This window comes from Tachyglossus aculeatus, chromosome 15, assembly GCF_015852505.1.
Source record: "Tachyglossus aculeatus isolate mTacAcu1 chromosome 15, mTacAcu1.pri, whole genome shotgun sequence".
Classification (NCBI taxonomy): Eukaryota; Metazoa; Chordata; class Mammalia; order Monotremata; family Tachyglossidae; genus Tachyglossus; species Tachyglossus aculeatus.
In genome coordinates this window covers 9,929,260-9,950,259 of record NC_052080.1, presented here as the reverse complement: position 1 = coordinate 9,950,259, position 21,000 = coordinate 9,929,260, and the positions used below count along the sequence as shown (strand labels likewise).

Sequence of the window (21,000 nt, the reverse complement as noted above, 5' to 3'; positions counted from 1 at the left end):
CCCGCCGTTGCCCCTGGCCTGGAGTGCCCTCCCTCCACACATCCACCAAGCTAGTTCTCTTCCTCCCTTCAAAGCCCTACTGAGAGCTCACCTCCTCCAGGAGGCCTTCCCAGACTGAGCCCCCTAATTCCTCTCCCCCTCCTCCCCATCCCCCCGCCTTACCTCCTACCCCTCCCCACAGCACCTGTATATTTGTATATATGTTTGTACGTATTTATTACTCTATTTATTTTACTTATACATATTTATTCTATTAATTTTATTTTAATATGTTTTGTTTTGTTGTCTGTCTCTGCCTTCTAGACTGTGAGCCCGCTGTTGGGTAGGGACCGTCTCTGTATGTTGCCAACTTCTACTTCCCAAGCGCTTAATACAGTGCTCTGCACACAGTAAATGCTCAATTAATACAATTGAATAAATGAATGAATGACAGTTTAGATCAAGGCTCACACCCCCTCAGAGAGACCTTAGAGAAGCCTAAAGTAAGGTGCCAGTGTCCCCAGCCGAACAACTCATTGGCAAGGACACCGTGGACCGCTACCTCTCCACAAGCCTATTTTAAAACAAAAAAGAAAAAATGTTATTTGTTAGCCCTTACTTTGTGCCAGGCACTGTTCTAAGCACCGGGGTAGATACAAGGTACTTAGGTTGGACACAGGCCGTGTCCCACGTGGAGCTCACAGTCTTGATCCCCATTTTACAGACGAGGTAACCAAGGCACAGAGAAGCGAAGTGACTTGCCCAAGGTCACACCGACAAGTGGTGAAGTGGAGATTAGAACCCAGGGCCTTCTAACTCCCAGGCCCGTACTCTATCCACTAGGCCACACTGCTTGTCAGGTTGTGTCAGGGTGCCACCAGTGTTAGCTGATCTGTGAAAATTAGCATTAGCACTTGGATTTGCACTCTTTATCTGACCCCCTCTCCACCCCACAGCACGTCAGTACTTATCTGTAACTTATATTAATATCTGTCTCCCCCTTTAAACTGTAAACTCGTTGTGGGCATTAAGCATGTCTACCAACTCACCCTAGCACTTGGTACGGTGCTCTGCACAGTCTGTGCTCAATAAATAAAATGGATTAACAGCAGTAGGAGAGGTTTAGATCCACTGAAATGAACAGGAAGTACATTTAATACTGCAATCTTTAAGTATCCACATATTTTGACAAATAACCTGTTATGAATTTGATAGTCCAAATACCTGAAGGAGCAGATTACATTTGTCAGCTACTAGCACACACACTCTCTTTTCTTCCTTTATTGTTCGGTGTAATCTTTGGTTATACTGTATTGTTGAGTAGCAGGCCATTCTCTTATAAAAACACAACTTTAATTGGGGTAATAAATACTATTGCCTAATGATCAAGATAATTATTTTAAAATACAGTAAACAATACAAGCATAGTATTGGCACAGATATTTATTGACCAAAGAATCCATCGTTTATTTTTATTCACAAGAGTTTCCAGTTCTCTTTTGCATGGGATTGTCTCTGTGATGTCTGTCTGAAAATATGAAAATGAAACTTTTTCTTTTGAAATGAATTTGAGATAGTTGTGGCCTAGTGGAGAGAGCACAGTAACCCTGGGAGACAGGAGTTCTGGGTTCGAATCCCAACTCTTCTACTTTCTGACCTTGGACAAGTCACTTAAATGCTTTGCCTCAGTTCCCCTTCTGTAAAATGGGGTTACAATTCCTGTTCTTCCTGCCTCTTAGACAGTGAACCTCATGTGGGACAGAGACAGTCTTATCTGATTGTATTGTATCTCCCACAAAGCTTAGCACAAACTAACCCCTAAACAAATGTCACAATTATTATTATTACTACTGTGAAACTTGTATTTTATTCAAAATTGAAGTGTATGTCTGTTATAAACCTGGAGCACCAGAAAATGGACTAAATTAACTATTGGGTAGATATTTCATGTTTAGTAATCCCAAATAGAGTCCATGCAATCATTGAAAATTTTTCCTCTAGGTCATCTTGATGATTTACAAGAATAAATTTGGTTCCAAGTGGCTGTTAACTAACCTGTTTTTGTGTTCCCATTTTAACAGAGCGTGGATCACACTTCCTGTAAACCTCATTTGTTTGAGGTGGGGCTAAAATGAGCATAACCAGTGACGAAGTGAATTTCTTGGTATATCGATATCTCCAGGAGTCAGGTAAATGACTCGTCTTTCATTTAAAATGAAGCTATGTCTAGAACCATGCATTTGAGTCATTCTTCAGATTGTGTTTTATGACGGGAAATGGAAAACAATAGACTAAGTATTTTTTATTCCCCCTGTAAAGGCAAAGGAAGCCTGTGACACACATCCACAGGTCCAAGATGTACTGTTAGGGTAATGTTCGACAGTATAGTTAAAACAGATTTCTCTTGTTTGGAAAAATGCTATTGGGATGCTAAAAAGAGTTCATACTAGTACTGTTTAGTAGCTATTGCAACCGGTTCTAAATGTTGGGCCACCTGCTTCTTCAAGTTATCACTGAGCCCTATTCTCCCCCTCAAAGAAACCATCAGTCACTTACTTGGGAGCCCATCACTTCCCAGGGCAGAGGCAAGATTTATATGTATCTATTGGTTTATGGAATCCATTTAGTTAGGGGTGGCGTATTTGCCTCTGGTGAATTGCCCCAGCTCCCCAGTTCACCCCAAGTTTTGCCCTCAAATTGCACAGTCCAGGGATGCATTTTGGGGCTTGAACTCCTGCAGACTAGTTGCTGTGTAATTTCCTGCATTCAGCTTTGGTGTAGCAGGGAGAGGAATGAAGGGCGTTTTCCCATCTCTGCACAGGCCCACACCTGACTGCCTGTCCCTTGGTTTACTGGGGCCCAGATTTTGAGTATCAAATCCATAGTCAAGTGGTGTTGGGCTGATGGCTTTTCTTGGAATTTGTGTTCATTAATTTCCAATTTAATACAAAGAGGGTCGGTATGGAAATTTTCGCATACATGCTACTGTTGGTCAGAAGTTCAAATGCAGTTACAAACTAAATACAGATTTAGTTTTAAATCAAGATTTGATCTGTAATATAACATTAACTCTCTCCAGTTATTTGACAAGATATTGCCAAATCGATTCTGGCCATTGAAACCTCCAAAAATATGTCTCCCTATAGTATTTGCTCAACAGAATTCTATTAGGGAGAAAATGAGAGCTGTTCTCATTTTCAAAAAGATTTAATGGGGGAAAGCTACGAGTAAATATTGGACACATTTGTGTGTAGACAATTGGAGGAATTTTATGGTGGTAATTAGGAAAGGAATATTGTGCCAACCCATCTGTTTTTTTAAGGGCTTTTTGATTTTCTGTGCAAGGCTCAGTGGCCTTCTGGAAGTTTGTATATATTTATATAAAATATATTTATGTTTTTACAAAGGAATTGTTTAAGCATTCATATTTAGCTTGTAACCGACATTAAGAAAACCACACCAAGAAGATGACAGTGATGCTGCACGAAGCTTATATGTTTGAGGCGTGAAACATGATTTTTATTATTGTTCAATTTAATGGGGTAACAGTTCCAGACTATTCCATATCCATTCCCAGTGTACATTTGGGTTGTTATTCTAGGTGGAATTTGTAAAATAAACTGTTTTATGAATAACTATCATTTATTGTGAATGAAAAAATAATAATAACTGTGGTACCTACGTGCTTGCCATAAGCCAAGTGCTGGGGTAAAAGCAAGATAACTACATCAGACACAGTTCCTGTCTCAAATGGGGCTCACAATACAAGTGGGAGAGGAAACTGTGTGACCTGATTTTACTGTATCTACCTAAGCACTTGGCATATAGTAAGCGCTTAATGAATACCATGTTTGGTAGTAGTAGTAGTAGTAGTACTGTTTGAGGTTGAAGGGCTTTTAAACAGTCATTTCAAAAATTTAGAAAGTATAAAGAGGTGATCTTTCTTATTTCCTCTTCACTGTGTCTCCCTTATTTGTGTGCTTCTTTTCAAGACATAAGGTGTTCTTTTTATTTATGAGGAGAAAATGACAAGGGAGCCAAAGATTAAAAAGCTGGGAAATTCCTAGATCATTGTGTGTATTCATGTGTAAGAACGGCTTTACAGACTCAACTACTGTACTAAAAGTGTTAAAGAGTGCTTGATGTGCTCTTCTGCAGAAATTTCAGATGGCAGCACTGAAAATGTTTCAAGCCTTTTTTTAAACCAAGAAAAATTAGTCATCAGTTGAAAGCATTTTGGGGTGGGATTTTTGAATGACTAGGGGGACTTTTACTAAGCAGGCAATTCATTTCTCTGTTCTTTAAACCCAAGAATGAATATTAGTCTCTTTCTGAGGGGTCTGTGTTTTCTGTCTGTCCTAAAGCTTTCTTCAGTAAGCACACTGAGCATCTGGAGAAGTGACACTCTCTCTCAAGGACACCCAAGTTCAGGAAGAAGCAGGGTGGGTTAGCGGAAAGTACACGGGTCTTGGAGTTAGAGGACCTGGGTTCTTATCCCAGCTATATTACTTGCCTTAAGTAGGACCTTGGGCAAGTCACTTAGCTTTTCTGTGCCTCAGTTTCCTCAACTGCAAAATGTGAATTCAGTATACTACTTATACTGTGAACCTTCTGTAGAAAAGGAATTTTGTTTGACCTGATTTTCTTGTATCTACCCCAGCATTTATTATAATGCTTGACACATAGGAAGCACGTAGCAAATACCACTTTTTAAAAATAGTATTATCATGATTGTTTTTTCTGAATCCTCTGTGCTCCAGCCCCATCCTCTCCTTCCACCGTTCTCTTTGCTAGGCAGTGGTACCATCTGGGCCTTTATAGCTCTGTTTTCCCTGCAGAATTTTCAGGCAGAAAGACTGCTCTCAGTTTCTCAGCTCCCTGTCATTCTTCTGGATGGAAACTAGCAGCTAGTTCCTCTAGCTTGCAGGTTTCCATCATCATTTATTAATTTGCTAAATGAATAAAAGTAGAAAAGGAAATCACTCACTGCTGCAAATATTTTCGAGTGAAGACAGTTGGTATCAATAGTCATTATAGGTCCAGCACACCAATAAAAATGCATTTACAGGTTTCTAGGAGACCTCCAGGGAAAATCTAGAAGGAGACTATCCCAGAATCAAAGGAACAACAAGGTTATGTAATCTTTTTCCCTGCTTTGATGCAGGGCTGTAATTAAGCCGAAATCTAAATTCTTATAAGGACCCTTTCTTTTGCAGTGGTCTATTGGTCCAGTTTTCTTAAATTCATTGTCGTATTTATTGAGTGCTTACTGTGTGCAGAGCACTGTACTAAGTGGCTGTCTCTAGCATTATGGACCATTTCTTTAAGGGGTAGAGAAACAGTTGGGAAGCTATGCCTTAGATGGTGAATAGGGAGTCATAAAAAAAAAGTGGTTAATGTGATTACCAGGTGCAGTGATGACAGATTTTGAATTTATTCTAGAATTAGCTCTGGCAGTCTGGCTTTAATATAAAAAGCTAAGCTACCTTGGTCTCCTTGGAGTCCTAAAATATTTTTTGGCCATATGAGTAATTCTTAGGAAACAGGTTCACGGGACTTCATTTTCCACACAGTTTATGAGATCAGAGTGTAATAATAATAGGAGTATATACTCGATTCTTACCCCTATCTGTGATTTACTTTGATCTTTCTCCCCCAATAGACAGTAAGTTCCTTGTGGGCAGGGATCATGTCTATCACGTCTGTTGTATTGTACCTTCCTAAGCCCCTACTGTATTGTACTTTCCTAAGCACCAGTAAAGTGTTCTGCACTCAGTAAGTACTCATTTGCTGATTGAGATCTCTGTAAATATATAAGGGTAAAGGTATGTATGTGGAGCTGTTTTTCACTGGAGGGTATAGTAACCACTGAACACTGATTTCTGTGGCTTTGAGGGCCTCTCTCCTAGCTTCCTCATCTAGTTTCTTCCGAATCCTCTTTCTAAAATTCCTTCTGCACACTTCTCTTCCCACCCCAAAACTGCCAGTGCTACCCTGTGTCTACATATCAAGCAAAAACTCCCAACCATTAACTTCAGGGGTCTCCACCATTTCCCTCCATACTTAAATATTTCCTTCCCCCACTATTCTCCAACACCATCCCCTGTGCTCCTCCCAAGCCAGTCTCTTCAGTGCTTCTCATTCTCTCCTCTCCAGTTATTGGCTCATGCCCTTCCTGCCATTTGGGATTTCCTCCTTCTTTAATAATAATAATAATAGCATTTGTTAAGCACTTTCTATGTGCAAAGCACTGTTCTAAGTGCTGGGGGTGGGGGGACACAAGGTGATCAGGTTGTCCCATGTGGGGCTTACGGTCTAATCCCCATTTTACAGATGAGGTAACTGAGGCTCAGAGAAGTTAAGTGACTTGCCCAAGGTCACACAGCAGACGTGGTGGAGCCGGGATTCGAACCCATGAACTCTGACTCCAAAGCCCGTGCTCTTTCCACTGAGCCACGCTGCTTCTCCACTCTGCTTCTTTGAATCCACCAGACAAGAGTTATCTCCTTGAAAGCCCTTAAGAAATTACACCTCCTCCAGGCATCTCCTCAGTGAAATTTTCTTCCTCCCAGGTTAAATCTCCCCGATTACCACATCAACACTTCTGCACTCAGAGTCTTATGTACCCATCGCTTTACATACCTTCCTATTACTAGATGCTGGAATCATAGGAAAAGTGGGCTCGAGTTGTAAATACTCAATATCCACAACTGGACAATATCTGGTTACGGTAGATGAGAGAGGCAAATGCTAAGCCCTTATAAAGGAGTGATGACTGTTAGCTTGGAAATGGTTGGTATTTTGCAGCAGCTTGTGGAAAAAGAGGAATTTGAGGGAAAAGTCAGTGTCTCCAGAGCCCTCAAGAAGCTGGTGAATGGTTCCTGGTGATTCCCCCCGCCCCATGCTGATTAATCCAGATGTCTAATTCCATAGAGATATTTCCAGTAGTTCTAGTAGAAGGAAAAATAATCTCTCCAGTAGCTGGACCATGATGCTCTATGGGAAGGATGCAGGTCTAAAGGAAGAAGCACTTGACCAAATGTTTTATCTATATGCCCCTTGGTATAATTAGACTTAATCAATGAACTACATCCATGAACTATTACCCAGTTAGAAATGTAGTTTCGGCACTGTTAAATTGTATCCTTTTGGACATTGGATATTTGCCCCAGCCCCAATCCTACAGCACTTAGGTACATATCTTTAAATTATGTATTATAAATTGTTTATTCATATTAACGCCTATCTCTCCCTCTAGGCTGTAAGCTCGTTATGGGCAGGGAATGTGTCTGCTAATTCTGTTGTACTCTCCTAAAGCACTTAGTACAGTGCTCTGCACATAATAAGTGCTCAATAAAATACCACTGATTGATGGATCCTTTTCATCTAGGTTTAGAGCTTGTGTGCATGAGCAATTAATAAGACTTAATAAGGGACTTAATTGGACTAGTATACAGAGGAGAGTCTTTAGCCTCCTGTGCTGAAGGCATATTAACATATGGTGACAGGATATCTGATTAATAAGTGAATTTGCTTATTTACATAACTCCTCTGCCTTTACAGCAATTTCTGGTCCAGTATTCTTGATGAAAATAGAAGTTTTTGAAATCCAGCCAAATTTACAGAGAAGAAATGAGCTAGGTTCTGGGCTAAGGTATATGATCTTCCATGCATTCTTTCAGATGGAGAGAGAGACACCTAAGTTTTTAGTACCCAGAATAGAAATTTGAGCTTAAGTGCATTTGAAACTTTCTTCCAAGGTGCAGAAGAGGTAGCATGATATCTGAATGAACTCCTCCCTCTCATTTCCGGAGTAACACCCAGAACAGCATTTTGAACTTGTGGGTACCTAATTAATACATTCCATTCAATGATTAATTACTAACAAAATGAGACATTCCCGTGTTTTAGGGGATATATTTTGCAATTTGTCAGTCTTGTACCACAGCATAGGGATTATGCAATGGCAAGTCTGTTTTAATTATTTTCTCCTAGTAAAAGCCCCTGTCCTTTTTTTTGTTAAGATTTTCTTATTACATGGGATTGCTTACTGGGATTATTGTCCTTTTCACTGTACAGGTTGATACTAAGATCCTTATTCTAGTGTTCCCTCTCAAGAACTCAGTACAGCGCTTTGCACATAGTAAGCACTCAGTAAATGCCATCGATTGATGGATTGTGGGCAGATTCTGTATCTTTTCTAAACAGTTTGTATACACAAAGTAGGCACTAAATTAATGCCATTACATTGCCATTGGTAAGCAGCATGGCATAGTAGAAAAAGCACAGGACTGGGAGTCCAGGCCTGGGTTCTTACTCTGGTTCCACCCTTAGCCTACTGTGTGACCTTGGACAAGTCCCTTAACCTCTCTGTATCTGTTTCCACATCTGTAAAAAGGGAATTAAATGCCTGTTCTCTCCCCCACGTATACTGTGAGCCTCACGTGAGACAGGGACTGATGTGATTATCTTGAATCTATCCCAGTACAGTGCTTGGCACATAGTAAGCGCATAACAAATAACATTATCATCATCAATGTCAAAGAATGCTGCCATTCCAGGATCATTTGTTCCTGGGTGGGTTAGTGGTTACCATATGTGTGTTCAAGTCTTCACCTTTCAGAAGGACTCACAGTAGACTGTATCCATTATATAGTTCTAGCCCAAATTCCGAGTGAGATATCGGGCATCCTTGTGGCCTCCCACTGTGGCCCAACAGTCTCCCTATGGCCGAGTCTACCGCAGTCTGATGCCCTGCTCTCGTAGTGGCACCAGGTTCTCATCACTCCTCCTCTTCACTGCTACTTTTCATCCTCCTTTCCCTTCTCCCCAGCTTCTGCCCCTGCACCTCTCCCCTCTTGGGGCTCAGTGCTGCCAACCCGCATGCCACTCGAGAACCAATCAGCCTGTCGGTGCAGGGTCAACTTCTCCCTTATGCCTAGTGTGTGTGTCAGCACAATTAGGATCATTGGAGTCTCTGGTCGTAAACAACAGGTGAGACCTGATCTGAGCACAGAGACTGTGGGACTAAGAGCCTGCACGCAGGAGTTGACTTTCATTCATTCATTCATTCAGTCGTGTTTATTGAGCACTTACTGTGTGCAGAGCACTGGACTAAGCGCTTGGGAAATACAAGTCAGCAACATATAGAGACGGTCCCTACCCAGCAATGGGCTCACAGTCTAGAAGGGGGAGACAGAAAACAAAACATGTAGACCGGTGTCAAAATCGTCAGAACAAATAGAATTAAAGCTATATGCACATCATTAACAAAGTAAATAATATATATGTACAAGTAAAATAGAGTAATAAATCTGTACAAATATATACAGGTACTGAGGGGAGGGGAAGGAGGTAGGGTGGGGGGGATGGGGAGGAGGAGAGGATAAAGGGGGTTCAGTCTGGGAAGGCCTCCAATAGTAACAATAATGATGGTATTTGTTAAGCGCTTACTACGTGCAAAGCACTGTTCTAAGTGCTGGGGGGATACAAGGTAATCAGGTTGTCCTGTGTGGGGCTCACAGTCTTAATCCCCATTTTACAGATGAGGTAACTGAGGCCCAGAGAAGTTAACTGGCTTGCCCAAGGTCACACAGCTGACAAGTGGCAGAGCCGGGATTTGAACCCATGACCTCTGACTTCCAAGCCTCTGCTCTTTTCACTGAGCCACACTGCTTCTCTGTAGCCACTTTGCTTCTCTGTAATGTCAGTGGCTTATGCGACACTACTCACCCTCTCTCCTCCCTGCCAGTTGTGTTCCTGCTGGGCCAGAGGGTGCTACAGGGGAGTTGGTGGGCGGCAAAGTGCACCAGGTACCCCACTGTTGGGTAGAGACTGTCTCTATATGTTGCCAACTTGTACTTCCCAAGCGCTTAGTACAGTGCTCTGCACATAGTAAGTGCTCAATAAATACGATTGATGATGATGATGATGATGACCTGCAAATCCCAGTAATGGCCTAGGTGACTGCAGCAGAGTGCCAGTGCTATGCCAGGGCCGGCTAAGTCGGTTTAGTCCCTGTGGTGATCTTGCCCAGAGTAACTTGCCCAGAGTCACAGAGCAGACAAGTGATGGAGCCGGGATTTGGACCCCTGACCTTTCGACTCACAGGCCCGGGCTCTATCCACTATACCATAATGCCTCAACATGGCCTTTGGTTCCAAAGACCTCAAAGGAGGTGATCGTGTGGCTTTACACAAGTGAGCTGCCTTCACAGTATTGGTCACTTGAAAAGTTGATATGATATATACCTGGAAAGTGATTATTTTTCATGGTTGTTCATGTGATTGAAGGGCAAAATTGGTCTTGAGCAGCAATTTGACCTAGTGTAAAGAGCCCAGGCCTGGAAGACAGAGGATCTGGGTTCCAATTCCAGCTCTGCCACTTGCTGGATGTGTGATATTGTGCCAGTCACGTAACTTGCCTCAGTTTCATCATCTGCAAATTGGGGACTAAACACCTGTTCTCCCGCCTACTTAGACTGTGAGCCCCATATGGGACAGCCCCTGTGTTTGACCTGACCGTCTTGTATCTATCCCAGTGGTTATTACAGTGCCTGATGCGTAGTAAGTGCTTAACAAATGCCACAGTTATTAATTACTATTATTATTCATCACCCACTGGGAGCTCAAGATGTTTTGCACTTTTACCCTGTTCAGTCCTGTATTTTGATTCCCTCAGCTGTAGTATTCAAATAGACTTAAATGAAATGCAACTCAGTGAAGGATCATATCCAAGTTTTATTAATCTTTTCCAATGAATTTTCCTGCTTGAGGAAGGAGAAAGTCGGCCAGAAACATTCTTTGGCAAATAATAAAATCATTTTGGATAGCAGACGTTCAGTCTGAATTTTTGGCTCACAGTGAGTGGGTTGGATATCTAAGGAAACGGGTGTAACTTCTAATATTTGTGAATAATTGCTTCCCCAAAGCTTATTAGGCAACTCTGCGCACTGCAAATCTGGCACCCGACCAATGGCAGTACAGTCTCCTGTATGTTTCCTGAGGAATTTCTTATGCAGTGCTGGTTCGCAGGAGCTGTGCAAATTATTTCAGTCGTTCAGCTATCTTAATCTAAGCCAAAGTACAAGGCTTATTGTTCAGCTGACTCTAAAAATATAGTTTGACTGCATCACCTATTTTACATTGCTAATATGAATCCCTGTTAAAAATAAGTAATGGTGAAGTTAAACATATTTAAAGTTATTGGACAAGGAGGTAGTATTGTTTTGAAGGAATAAATGAATTGTCTCCAAATGATAAACAAAATATGCATTAAATAACAGGGACCATTGAATATGCTTTTAAAATGGATCCGTGTAGGAGCCAAGGGAGGGGTTAATATGCTTTATATATCTGTTTAGCTTTAGTGGCTTCACATTTTCTATGTACGCTGCGGGTGGCTTGCTCTTGGTTGAGCTGTTTCAAATCAGTGCTTTATCTAAATCAGCAAGAGCAATCCAGACATTGCATATGCTGAAAATATGAAGCCAGTCACATCAACTTTTGGCCTCAAAACCTGAGCAATTGCACACATCTTTGTAGGTGGAAAAAAGGGGCCAGGAAGGGTGTGTGGCCAATATTTCAAAATACTCCCCCAGATACCACAGGTTCATCTGAAAAGCCTCCAGACTTCTCGGGGTACATCACATCCCAGCAGATAATTTGTGCTTCTGAAGTTGCTCTGGTTAAGAGGGAACAATGATGAGAATCTCCTGAAGAGCCCACACTTACTTAAAAATTGAGAGGGGAAAATACTGCAAGCCGGAAATTTGGGAGATTCAATATCAAGCTTGCGGTCAATAAAGCATGCTATTTGACCTAAAATCTTACTTCTGAAAATAGCCTTTCTCATTGGAGAAGAACGCAGTGAAGCCCCAGCTGTGTTGGAAAGGGATTTGATGTGTGCTTGTGTGAGTATATGTGCACACATGCACGCACAAGTACACCTTCCAAGGAGGATGATACAATGGAAGATGATGAATATATGTATACATATATGCACCTATACGTATATGCACCTGTATATATGTTTGTTCAGATTTATCACTCTATTTATTATACTTGTACATATTTACTATTCTATTTATTTTGTTAATGATGTGCATTTAGCTTTAATTCTATTTGTTCTGATGACTTGACACCTGTCTACATGTTTTGTTTTGTTGTCTGTCTCCCCCTTCTAGACTGTGAGCCCGTTGTTAGGTAGGGACCACCTCTATATGTTGCCAACTTGTACTTCCCAAGAGCTTAGTACAGTGCTCTGCGCACAGTAAGTGCTCAATAAAGACGATTGAATGAATGAATGAATTTTGGCCTACAGGTAATGTGGCAGAGGAGGGGTGTAGCCAGAACTTCTGAATTGGACCCAACAAACCTCCAGTGTTTGCCTTGAGAACTGGTGCACAATCAGTTAGTCACTGTCATATTTACTGAGTGCTTACTGTGTGCAGAGCACCATACTAAGTGCTTGGGAGAGTACAGTATAACCGAGTTTGTAGTCACATTCCCTGCCCACAAAAAGCTTGCAATCTAGAGGCGACAGAGGCTGGAAACCTTGCTCTTGGGTGCCCCCACCCCATCCTTTGCATCCCACCCCCACTTCAGCACTTCCCCATTACCTAAGCACAAGAAAGCTCATTCCCTCCCACTCCATCCTATAGCACCAATGATGATATATTTAAAGTCTATGCTTCCCTTTACCTATGTTGTTTATCATAGTGTCTGTCTCCCCTGCTAGATTGTAAACTCAGTGGCAGGAATAGTGTATACTAACTCCATCATCCACTCCCAAGCCTTTAGCAAAGTACTTTGCATAGACTAGGCACTCGGTAGATACTTTTGGCTGAGGATCAGGAAGTTCGCAACCTGGATAATGTCTTTGGCAACATGGATAATGTCTATCTTCCGCCATTGGGCTGTAAACTACTCAGGGGCTGGAACTGTATCTTTTAGTCCTGTTTTGGTTTTCCAATTGCTTTTAGCCTCTGTGTCAGAGCAGAGTGAACTCATTCATTCATTCATTCAATCGTATTTATTGAGCACTTACTGTGTGCAGAGCACTGTACTACAGTGCGCTTGGAAAGTACAAAACTATGTCTTTGGTGATAGTAATAATTGTGGTATTTAAGTGTGTACTTTATGCCGAGCACTATACTAGAGAAGCAGCATGGCTCAGTGGAAAGAGCACAGGCTTGGGAGTCAGAGGCCATGAGTTCTAATTCCATCTCCGCCACTTGTCAGCTGTGTGACTTTGGGCAAGTAACTTCACTTCTCTGGGCCTCAGTTCCCTCATCTGTAAAATGGGGATTAAGACTGTGAGCCCCATGAGGGACACCCTGATCACCTAGTATACTCCCCAGTGCTTAGAACAGTGCATTGCACATAGTAAGTGTTTAACAAATGCCATCATCATCATTATTATTATTATACTAAATGCTGGGGTTGATACAAGATAATCAGGTCCCACACGGGGCTCACAGTCTTAAGTAGAATGGGGGAACAGATATCGAATCCCTCTTTTGCACTTAAAGGGACTGAGGCCCAGAGAATCAATCAATGATATTTATTGAGTGCTTACTGTAGCAGAGTACTGTACTGAGCATACTGTACCGAGCACTTGAGAGTGTACAGTATAACAGAGTTAGTAGACACATTCCCTGCCCACAGTGACCTTACATTCTACAAGGAGAGACAGACATTAATATAAAGAAATAAATTACAGATATAATAAATTACAGGTACCCTGGCTCTGCCACTTCCCTGTTTGTGGGTGTGTGTCACCTTTTCTGTGCCGCAGTTTCCTCATACGTAAAATAGGCCACAGACTGTGAACCCCAGGTGGGACAGGACTGTATTATACCAAATTGTTGCACCAACCTGAGCACTCGGTATTGTGCTTGGCAAATAGCAAGTGCTTAACAAATTACAATGTTTTATTTTTATTATTAATATTATTGTTATTCATTCATATTTATTGAGCACTTGCTATGTGCAGAGAACTGTACTAAGCATTTGAGAGAGTATAATAGAACAGTAAAAAGACACATTCCGTACTGCCCCTCCTGCTGACACCTCTCCCAACATTCCCTCCTTAGGCAAGTAGCTTTTATTGTAGTCATTATGTAGTAAAATTTAAAGATTGTCTTTTTCCCTGTTATAAAGTGGTTCCTAGAACATTATTAGAGAATGTTTGTCAGAACGCACACCTGCTTGGGAAGAATGCCCCACATTATCAGAGGCAATACTTTGTGTGGTGTCTATATGCACCCTGCATTGTCAAATGTCCCCTCAGCAAGGTTTTACTGAGACACCACCCTCGGGTTATTGGAGAAGTGGGTGTAATTGTGTTATGCTTGTAGACTCGTGAAACAATGTGGCTAAGTCTTCAGAATTAATATAACGTAAAGGTGAGGAGAGCCCTTCAAAATACACTACTATGTTTTACATAAGAACAATACCCTATATGCAATTAAAAGAATCTCAGATGACCCAGACATGGTCATGGTAATTTGCTTTCCTTGGAACTTCATCAGAAGAGGGGTTCCAAAAGATATAACTTCTAATTTTGTTTTTCCTGAGATGTAGGGCACACCTCCTATTTGTTTAATTTTGCTCTGAATGCCCTGAAATTGGTTTCACAAGTCCCTTCATCTGTTTATTCTCACAGGACTAAGTGTGACTGCAATGTCTCACCCAAAGTGGATAAAAGTTAACAGTCAGTAGTGATATCTTAGAACACCGAGGCCAGATCTAAGTGATATACAAAATGCACACAACGCTAGGTTACCCTGCGGGTGCTCTGGATCTACTTGTTGTTGCTGATGAAAATGTGTGATAGTGTTCGCCCTTATTTACTCCATCTAGGATTGCCTTTGGAAACTGGGGGTGAGGATTTACAGCATCCAAGGAGTCTTCCTGTAGAAGTACTAGTATTGAGTGTCTATTCCTTTTTTATGGTCCTTGTCAAATGTGTATTATGTACGCATTGTACTAAGTGCTAGGGAAGATATAAGAGAATCAGGTTGGACACAATACCTGTCCCACATGGAGTGCACAATCTAAATTGGAGGGAGGAGGATTTAATCCCCATTTTACAGATGAGGGAGCTGCAGCACAGCCAAGTGAAAGGACTTGCCCAAAGTCACCCAGCAGGCAAGTGACAGAGCTGGGTTTGGAACCCAGGTCTGTGCTTTTTTCACTAGGCCATGTTACTGCCCTTTGGGCAGAGCACTGTACTAAGCAGTGGGAGTTAGCCATGATCCATGTTCTTCAGTTTGCTTACAATCTAATATTAAAAAGGGGAAAGGGGACTGGCTACAGACACTTACAGACTGATGAAACAAAACACAAGTAGACCATGAAGATAACAACTAAGATCAGTTGGGTTCTGTGGCAGGCAGAGCAGAATTTCTAGACTGTAAGCTCATCCTCTAGACACTAAGCTCTTCCTCTAGACTGTAACCTCATTGTGGACATGGAAAGTGTGTGTTATATTGTTGTTTATACTCTCCCAAGCGCTTCGTACAGTGCTCCTCATGGCTCAGAGTCCACAGTCACAACAGTGGCCGCAGTGACCGCCCCAGCAGCAGCTGTGACCGTGGCCCTGAGGTTTTGTGGAGGCGGCACTGGGACGTGGCTGTTCTCTCCATCCGGGGGTGGGGGTTGGGGGGAAGCAGGTCAGGGTGGGTTCTCCTTGGTGATGCACAAGAGAGCCGGGATGGGATAAAATTTAGTTATTTATTTTACTTGTACATATCTATTCTATTTATTTTATTTTGTTGGCATGTTTGGTTTTGTTCTCTGTCTCCCCCTTTTAGACTGTGAGCCCACTGTTGGGTAGGGGCTGTCTCTATATGTTGCCAACTTGTACTTCCCAAGCGCTCAGTACAGTGCTCTGCACACAGTAAGGGCTCAATAAATACGATTGATGATGATGATGATGATCTGAAGAAGGCAGCATGGTGGTCTGATAGAGAAGACACCGAAGGCCCTGGGAGTAGCAATGAGGGGGCTAGAGATGCGATTCATTTGTAGCCATGACCTGATGAGGCAGGTCTCCCTTCTAAGGTAGCAGCCAATGACCCAAATGTTGGGCTGTGGAGTCTCTTTATCTAGCCTAGAATCTGGCTCCCTATGTCCGTGGAGCAGTTTTGCAAGTAGGTTTGGTTTTTTTCTGAGGTTGGTGACATGAGTTTGCCATAGATGGAACTGTTGTCTCTCCCCTGCCCACACCCCCCCTCCCCAACCCTGCAAAAAACAACAAACAAACAAAAAAAAAACCACTGTGGACCTGTAATCCTGTGCAGTGCATCTCTTTGCTGGACCTCAGTCTCTCTTGACAACTCCACATGGGCCTATTTATGGAAATAATGACAGCTTGCCTTCCCTTGATGCTCCTAAGATTTTTTCTTTGAGTCTTAGAACCAGCCAGCTTCCAAGTACACGTTCCTCCCTTAACCGTTTTTACTTTACAAGAGCAAAACCCAGCCTTGGTGCCAGTAATCTGCACTCCTTGTTAAAGGAAAAAAGAATACCTAAGTGTACTGAAAATTGTTAATCTCTATTTAACAGACTGAGTACCAGTAATATGGTAGATAAAAAATAAAGTTAGATAATATAGTTTCTGTCCATTTGGTTTCACAGTCTAAAACATCTTTAGATGTTGGTTTTGGCCCCATTAAACCTGATGTGTTATGAATGTCATTTTCCATCACACTTTGCCTCGACTTTGCCTTGGTGTCACATGAGAACTAGAAGGGGATGACCCCCCCGCCTTACCTCCTTCCCCTCCCCACAGCACCTGTATATATGTATATATGTTTGTATGTATTTATTACTCTATTTGTACATGTTTATTCTATTTATTTTGTTAATGTGTTTTGTTTTGTTCTCTGTCTCCCCTTCTAGACTGTGAGCCCACTGTTGGGTAGGGACAGTCTCTATATGTTGCCAACTTGTACTTCCCAAGCGCTTAGTACAGTGCTCTGCACACAGTAAGCACTCAATAAATATGAATGAATGAATGAATGATTCCATGATGGTTCAATAATAAATATTAATGGAATTGATCAAAATTAAAGGTAAACCTCTGATGTTTTTAAATTAAATGCCATCATGCAGTTTTCTTTGTAATGCTTCAGAGGCCCACAGCTTTCACAAGCTTATACTCTTCCAACCATGGGAAGCAGCATGTTCTAATGGAAAAGGCATGATCTAGAACTCACATTGATGGTTTCTAGTAGTAGCACAGCCCCTGGCCCGCTGGGTGGCTTGGGTCAAACAATTTAATCTCCCTAGGCTCCATTCCTTTATTGGAAAAATACACCAAGTAGATCTTGCTCCTTCCCACCTAGGGTATTTGAGAAAAGAAAAAAAGTCAGACCAAGAAAGGAATACACCAGTTGTAATGGACATGTTCTTCTGAGCAGTAGTAAAGCCCTTATCAAGTATCACAGCCACACCAGTTGATGGCACGAAGTTTATGCCCACTAGGTTTTGGAAGCAATTTGGTACCTGGCTTCTCCCCCATCTGACACAGGAAACAACTTGGCCTTCTTGGCTTCACTCTGGTTTGTCTCTTCTCTTTGAGCCAAAAAAGAAATTGCAACAGGTCTAACAATATACCCTGAGAAATGGGGCCTGGTGTTTCATCACCATACTGTATCTTCAGATTCGCACACACCAGCCTAACTGTATTTTCACTCCTCCCCACCTCCATGTAGGGTGTGGGCCAGGAGAGCCATACAGGTTTTTGGTTCAGAAATTCAATTTCAGAATTTGTGAACTTTCTAAGCTTACCCTAATGAGAAAAAAAGTATGTATATGTGTGTGCGTGGGGGGGGGAGGGGGCGCATGCATACATTGGTTCGTGTGTATTCCTATAAATGAATTGTTTTGAATGTTTTTGTACAGTGCTCTGCACACAATAAGCGCTCAATAAATGTGATTGAATGAGTGAATGTACATGGATGAATACTGAGAGAATCTGTAAACGTGACAACAATGTGGTGTTTACTTAGCTTGACAAATGACAGAGAATCGGTTAAGCAGTTTTGAAGTTATAAAGGTTTGAAATTTCAACTCTTAACTAGTGCCTTGAAATACTGGCGCAATCTGGTTTGGAGCAAGAGGCTTCCCCTTTTCCTTTTTGGCTCCCCCTCCTCTCCCTTACCCTCCTTCCTCCTTTTCTTTCTTTCTCTCTCTCCCTCCCACCTCTTCTCCCCTCCACCCACAATCTTTAGAGCCCTTCACGGGTTCCGGTTGAGGGAATCATTAGGCCTGGAGGAGCCTTGTGGTTTGGGAGCCAACCCAGATCATCTGCTGCAAATGCCGTGAGCAACCTCGAGGACAGAATGTTGCTGGTCTTGTGGATTCCAAAGTATTTGACTACCAATAATGATGGTAGTTATTTAGTGCTTTCCATGTGCTATGTACTGTGCTATCCACTGGGATAGATACAAGAGAATCGGATCAGATTGCCTGTGAATCCCAGTTGACTGTGGAGCCTCCTTTTAGTTTGGTAGAATCCAGCCAGGAGAGCTAGGTTTAGAGTTCATTCATTCATTCATTCAATCGTATTTACTGAGCACTTACTGTGTGCAGAGCACTGTACTAAGCACTTGGGAAGTACAAGTTGGCAACATATAGAGACGGTCCCTACCCAACAGCGAGCTCACAGTCTATATGGGGAGAGTTCCAGAGTTCTGTCTAAGGTCCAGCTGCTAATATGCCATATCACCTTGCGGAATTAGCATAGCCCTGGGAGTCAGAGGACCTGGGTTCTAATCACTTGACCCTGAGCGAGTGACTCGTCTTCATAGTCCTCTATCTTCCTCACCAGTTAAAAGAAGATTAAATACCTGTTGGATGAGGGGCTGTGTCCAACCCATTGATCTGGTATCTACCCCAGTGCTTAGCACAGTGCTTGACATACAGTAAATAATAATAATGATGGCATTTGTTAAGCGCTTACTATGTGCAAAGCACTGTTCTAAGCGCTGGGGAGGCTACAAGGTGATTAGGTTGTCCCACAGGGGGCTTATAGTCTTAATCCCCATTTTACAGATGAGGTAACTGAGGCACAGAGTAGTTAAGTGACTTGCCCAAAGTCACACAGCTGACATTTGGCGGAACCAGGATTTGAACCCATGACCTCTGACTCCAAAGCCCGTGCTCTTTCCACTGAGCCATGCTGCTTCTCTAAATGCTTTGTAAATACCAAAATGATACTATTAATAATTATCATTACCCTAGTTTAAACCTAGGCATTGAATCCATCACCAGATGGTAAACCTTTAAGGTACCTAGTCTCTGTGGGTCCTGCTTGTGATTGGGAAAAGCACTGGTGGCTACTGGCATGTTGTATCACTTAGGGAATGGGGAATTCTCAGAAAGGAATTTTGTTGAAAAACAGAAATTTCCACCTGTATGTTAGGGCTCTCCAGTTGTCACAGGGGTAATAACAGTTGCTGTATCTGTATTTGCTAAACACTGAGGTAGATATGTGCCAATTGATCTTATCTCCTGTCTTCCTTCTCATGGGGCTCAAGTCTTATAGGGTGAGAGAACAGGCATTTAATTCCTATTTTACAGATGAATAAGCATGCACAGAGAAGTTGTGACCTTCCCAAAGTCCCACAGCAGTCAAGTGGTAGAGTTGGAATTAGAATCAGAACTCCTGTCTACCAGGGCTGTGCTGTTTTTCACTGAAGCCATGAAAACTGCTTGCAACCCAGGAAGAAATTCATTTAATTTTTCACTTTTTCTCATTCATATCTGTTTTGATTCATTCCTCTCTTGCTTTTGTGTTAGTTTTGGTTTCTTTCACCTGAATTTCTGAGAGGTCCGTATTGACCTGGTCTTGCTTACAGTTTGGAAAGGATTCAAACTACTTGCTTAATCTGTCCTTTGTTGATGTATCATTTCTCCCAGAAGCGTAGTTGCCTTGTCCTACAAATGACATTTAAAAGGGAATATCAAGAAGCTCAAGAAAAAACAGTGCCAGACGCTGCAAAAAGCAAACACAGCCACACAACAAAGGACTGACTGTCTGTGTGCACAGCCATATGTGAAGTTGGCCATCAGTAGCATCTTGTTCGAGAAGGGGCAGCAATATATATGTAAAACCAAGAAGTTGCTGTATTCTGTTTTATAGTACCAAAAATTAGGATCGAATACACTCTCGTCAACTATCAAATACTGTGATATTTTACAGCATGCATACGGCAAAACCTCTACTTCTGAAACTGTAGACAAAACTCATCTAACCATTTTTCACGCCTGTGGATTTACACCTTTCCTTCCATTGCACTTTTCCAAATTCTACACCTATAAAATTGCCTTCTTAAAGTTCCGGATTATCCTCATCTGTCTGAAATAGGACTCAAAAAATTGATCAGCTGCTGAATCATAAATGGATCCTTCCTTCTTAACAGTTTATCAAGGACAAGTTCTCTCCTGATTCTCTTTTTGGGATGATCAGTAAGACAAGGAGAATTTTTCAAGATATCCCTTATGTTATATTGCCATTTATTTGCGATAAATGACTATTATGTCAGACAAGCTGATTCTTCATATTAAGACTTCATTTAGACTTTCAGCTCCTCCATTAGACTTTCAGCTGCTTGAGGGAAGGATTTTGTCTACAAACTATATTGTACTCTCCAAAATGCTTAGTACAGCTCTCTGCACATAGTAAGCACACTCGATAAATACCATTGATTGATTGACTTGGGTGACTAGACCATTTACATTACCCCCATGAATGTTGGTTTAAAAATGCTCACCCCTGTTAGATCTGTTGCAGCTTTTTACAGCATTTCTACAGTATGCTTTTCTAATAGTTTTTCATCCATTTTACCCCAAAGTTTTTTTATGGCATTTATTAAGCGCTTACTATGTGCAAAGCACTGTTCTAAGCGCTCGGGAGGTTACAAGGTGATGAGGTTGTCCCACAGGGGGCTTACAGTCTTAATCCCCATTTTCCAGATGAGGTAACTGAGGCACCGATAAATTAAGTGAC

General features: G+C 41.9%; 1 protein-coding gene across 4 annotated transcripts in view; it reads left to right on the top strand.

Moving 5' to 3' along the window:
- TBL1X (transducin beta like 1 X-linked) overlaps nucleotides 1-21,000 on the top strand; it is a 219,934-nt gene that overhangs the window by 160,731 nt on the left and 38,203 nt on the right. For all 4 annotated transcript variants that reach the window (XM_038757106.1, XM_038757107.1, XM_038757108.1 and 1 more), the window contains one exon: nucleotides 2,061-2,168. In XM_038757106.1, coding sequence (XP_038613034.1) covers nucleotides 2,111-2,168 — 58 coding nt within the window. In that variant the 5' untranslated portion in view covers nucleotides 2,061-2,110. The remainder of the gene's footprint in view (nucleotides 1-2,060; nucleotides 2,169-21,000) is intronic.